The sequence below is a fragment of the Coregonus lavaretus genome (assembly GCF_964263955.1).
Source record: "Coregonus lavaretus genome assembly, chromosome: 3".
In the NCBI taxonomy this organism is placed as follows: domain Eukaryota; kingdom Metazoa; phylum Chordata; class Actinopteri; order Salmoniformes; family Salmonidae; genus Coregonus; species Coregonus lavaretus.
In genome coordinates this window covers 7,891,026-7,895,132 of record NC_139990.1, presented here as the reverse complement: position 1 = coordinate 7,895,132, position 4,107 = coordinate 7,891,026, and the positions used below count along the sequence as shown (strand labels likewise).

At 44.1% G+C, this 4,107-nt stretch overlaps 1 protein-coding gene across 1 annotated transcript; it reads right to left on the bottom strand.

The window, feature by feature from the left end:
- Nucleotides 1-851: 851 nt before the first annotated feature.
- Nucleotides 852-3,758, bottom strand: LOC311110508 (homeobox protein Hox-A10a-like). The gene is made up of 2 exons (XM_084153028.1): nucleotides 2,727-3,758; nucleotides 852-1,852 (listed from the first exon to the last, which is right to left on the bottom strand). Exons 1-2 carry the CDS (start codon nucleotides 3,613-3,615, stop codon nucleotides 1,578-1,580), a joined length of 1,164 nt encoding a protein of 387 aa, XP_084009154.1. The 5' UTR covers nucleotides 3,616-3,758; the 3' UTR covers nucleotides 852-1,577.
- Nucleotides 3,759-4,107: the final 349 nt, after the last annotated feature.

The window sequence follows — 4,107 nt, the reverse complement described above, 5'->3', positions numbered from 1 at the left end:
ATGTCAACACAAATAACACTCCTAATACTATTACATCAAATCTAGTCAGATTGCACCTTTCCCAGATTAAGTTGACTGACGTTTCGATGCATTAAACTGGGCCAATTAAGACAGTTTCGTGTTGTAGAGGTAGAAAATGGATCCCAACAACATGAAACTACCTAAACCACTCCACAGTCCGCTCCAGGCCTCAAGACGCGCAGCAGCCAATGCATAACGTCACGTCTTCTTTGGTTTTCATATCGATTTCAAACACCCATGCTGTTCAGAAGAGGCCTGTATTAAAAATAGCCTACAAAGTTTTTACATGTTCAGTATAAAATCTTTCCGCTGGAAACATGCTTTTTTAAACATGTGGAGTCCCGAAAACCCAAATCCATAACAACAAATTGACTCACCCATTCATCGAAGTTGTTGCACTATTCCAATCACAAGGGAAAAGAAGATGACTTCGGACAATTCTGTCTAAATGCAGTGTAACTTTCTACCACTGTCTCCAGCCTCCTCTCCGGCTTAACGGCTCTCTCGACTGAAGCTAGTCTTTGGGGAGAGTGAAAATCGTCATATACGAGCAAGTCATAAAACTCTACTAAAGCCGGTTAGGCTTGCAGTGGTATATGCCTATACGGCCTAGACATAATGGCTGGTGTCATATCTAAATCGTTTCCGAGAGCTACTCCATGGATCCTAAAAACATTTCTGAAGACAAAAGCCAAGTAATGTACAACCAACTCAAAGTGCACCTACAACCTCAACTGGCCTGTCCAAAATGCCTATTCTCTTTTACAGACAAAGAAATAGCGATAAATACAGTTATAAACACGTACATCAAAAAGCATACTAATCCAGTATATGTGAACTGATAATTTATTACGCAATACACAAAAACACAACCTGATATGTACACAATGATATACACAATAAAAACAATTTCACAATGTAGACTGCTCATTTAGCCTACATTTCCCTTAGTTCGAGTCTACACAACAATATTATCCTCAAAGTGAATAAAATATGTTGTTCTATGTACACTTACAATCAGCTCATCATAATATCTACATACATTATATCGGAAGAATACATTTATAGGGCGACTCATCTTATTCCCTTACTGTTGATACATAGGCCTTAAATTTTAGTGTGATCCGCATTGCAAAATGCAGGAAAAGACGGGTCTGAATCATGTTGTTTCATGCAGTATACATGTAAAGGAAACTCCCCAAATATATGCAACGTACATCTCAAATGTGATTTGTATTTGTATCTCCAACTATAAAAAAATAAATAAAAAAGTATTGGTAGGCTACAATCCTATACGACCCAAAGCAAATTCCATCCATTATTTTCCTCAAGACACCTATCCCAACAAATGACAGCAACAGAGCCGAATCAACGAACAATTGTCAAAAAAGAAAGAAAGAAAAAAAAAACAATAGCGTTCACGTTTTACCAGTAGCTTACATAGGACGATGCAAAGACTAGGTTTGTCTGTAGGCCTATTAAAGATGTGCTCTTTACCCCTTGCATTATAACTAAAGCTAGTTTAATTCAAAGCTTATTGAAAACATTCAACGTTGTCACGAGAAACCAAAATTTGACGTGAGCTCCCGAATCCTGTTTTCCCGGGTCATTTTCTTCAGTTTCATTCTGCGATTCTGGAACCATATTTTGACCTGCCTGTCCGTCAGGTGCACGCTCCTACTGATCTCTAAGCGACGCTCGCGAGTCAGGTACATGTTGTAGAGGAACTCCTTCTCGAGCTCCAGTGTTTGGTGCTTGGTGTATGGGCAACGTTTCTTCCGTCCGCTTTTTGCTGTTAGCCAGTTGGCCGTGCATTCGCTTTCTGTGTCTCCTAAAGAAAATGGGATACATTCTTTTAGGCTGACAACTATGCATGTAAGATAGGTTGTGTGTGTGTGTGTGTGTGTGTGTCTGTGTGTGTGTGTGTGTGTGTGTGTGTGTGTGTGTGTGTGTGTGTGTGTGTGTGTGTGTAGGTGTGTGAGTAGGTGTGTGTGTGTGTATGTGTGTGTTGTGCAAGTCAATGGTTTGATATAGACCTTTTCATAAGGACGGTTCAATGGCCTTGTGTACTTTGCTTGAACTTGAAACATTTGCAGGTAATAAGTCAAAAATATTTTCTGAAATGTATAACATTTTCTGTCATTCTAGATCTACTATAATAAGAACAAATATCACCGCCCCAAAATAAAAACTGTTTTAGTAGCCTATTTGTTTATGGGTATACATACGATTGTTAGGCCTATATTGAGCGGCAGTCAAGTAATTTTTAGTCCAAAGAAACAAAGGCCTAAAATGTAAAATAAGCCTGCAGTAGCATAAGCCTAAGCAAATAATAGCATTTATTTTTAATAATAACATTTTTGTTTTTTTCCCACAGCATTTTTACATTTTTTTCCAAAACTTTAACACCCGCTTGACTTTTAGGCAGCGAAATTCTCTCAACTAAAGCATGGTGTCTCCTCTGCTACTGCTAATTACAAAACATTTAGCCTTTGGGTTACGGCAAGACCACATAGACCATATATAAACCCTGAATAAAAACAAACACATGAATGTCCTCAGAATGCAAAAGAGGAAATCAGTCTCTCGGCAGGTGTTACCATATAACCTTTTTACGCATCGCCATACCTGCTTTACTATACCGCACGCAATAAAACCAAAGGTGGCAGAATGAGTGACCACACCTTTTAATGACCTCAGCTCACCTTTAGGTGTTTTCGCTGGCTTCTCCTTCTCGAGCTCCTTTTCAGCTTCCTCGGGAGATGAAGGTTCCGCGTCGGAGGACGCTCGCGCCTCCTCGTCCCCCGGTGGGGCGTGCGTCTGCTGGGGCTGGGATGCGGTACCGGAAGACAGAGCCTCCTCCGTGTCTCTCCTCTTGTAAGCCGCCGTGGCTGAGCAGACTAAGGCTGAGGACTGCGGGGGGGTCGGGGTGTGGAAGCGTGTCTGTGTAGGGGGGTGTAGGCCAAAGTGAGAATGAGAGGGGTTCGATTGGGCACCGTGGTAAACTTTATGAGTGTGTGCGTGCATCTGAGACAAGCGGAAGTAGCCAGGCACGGGTACAGTACCCCCACCACCACCGCCGTCGGTGACTGTGCACGAGCCTGAACCTGAGCCTGTCGTGGTTAGCCTGGAGTATGTCAGGTCTTCCGCGGTCGAGGCTTTGGGGCACTTCTGCGGCTCGTAGAGACAGTACGCGCTCTCCTCCTTAATGCTCGGCGGGAACGAGCAGGGCGCGACCTGGGGACCCACAGTTTGTTGCTGGTCCATTCGGCACGACCTCTGCGCGTCTATCCACATCTCCATGCCTGACATATACGCGCCTGAAGCGGCAGACATCATGTTTTGGGGACCTGCGTCGCTCCGCTTGCCTATACCTGGGAAGTATCCACAGTTCTGTAGCCCGTAAGGCACGTCTGAGGCGGCGTTATGGGGCAGACACACGCTGCTGCCCGGGTAGTAGTGTCCCCCTCCACCCTCGGTCCGGCCGCTGATCAGAGAATCCACAAAAAACGCGTTTCCTGCGGGGCTGTCTGAGCATGCCATTATTGTGGTGTATTTTGGCGAGGGGAGATGATAGCCCTTTCTGGCTGACATTTCTTGTGCAAAACATGCTGGATATGATTAGAGGTACCCCCCTCTCCACCGTGCAGACTCTGGAGCCAATAGGAACACTCGGATACGCAGGGCCCATCCCCTTCCAGGGCCACGTGGCAACCGGGGCCATATCCATCATGGGTCTGAGGCAGATAAAGGAGACAGCACAGCAATCAGTGGGTTTCTCTCACCTCGCTTTAATGCACCACCATAATGCCGGAGGGGCGAGGCAGAATGCAAACATTCGAAAATAAATAAAAAAGTAGTCTATGCACGCCCGTGCATGCGCATAAGGGAGTTGTGCAGCATACCTATCGACTATCAATTTGGTTTGCAGCATTAAGAGAAGTTTGTCTTAACCCCTATTCTTTTAAACTGTGCATAAAATAAAATAATTATTATCAAATGATTCGTTTGTTATAAGCCCTATATGGCTCCCTATTGCTCCCAATGGGTCTATAGTTAATACATTCCATACGCATAAATCTCACA

Excerpts from the sequence above, each read along its gene's own strand:
- LOC311110508 (XM_084153028.1), bottom strand. The coding sequence starts at position 3,615 with ATGTCAGCCAGAAAGGGCTATCATCTCCCCTCGCCAAAATACACCACA. Across the intron at positions 1,853-2,726 it reads GCCAGCGAAAACACCTAAAG|GAGACACAGAAAGCGAATGC; the intron begins GTGAGCTGAGGT and ends CATTTTCTTTAG.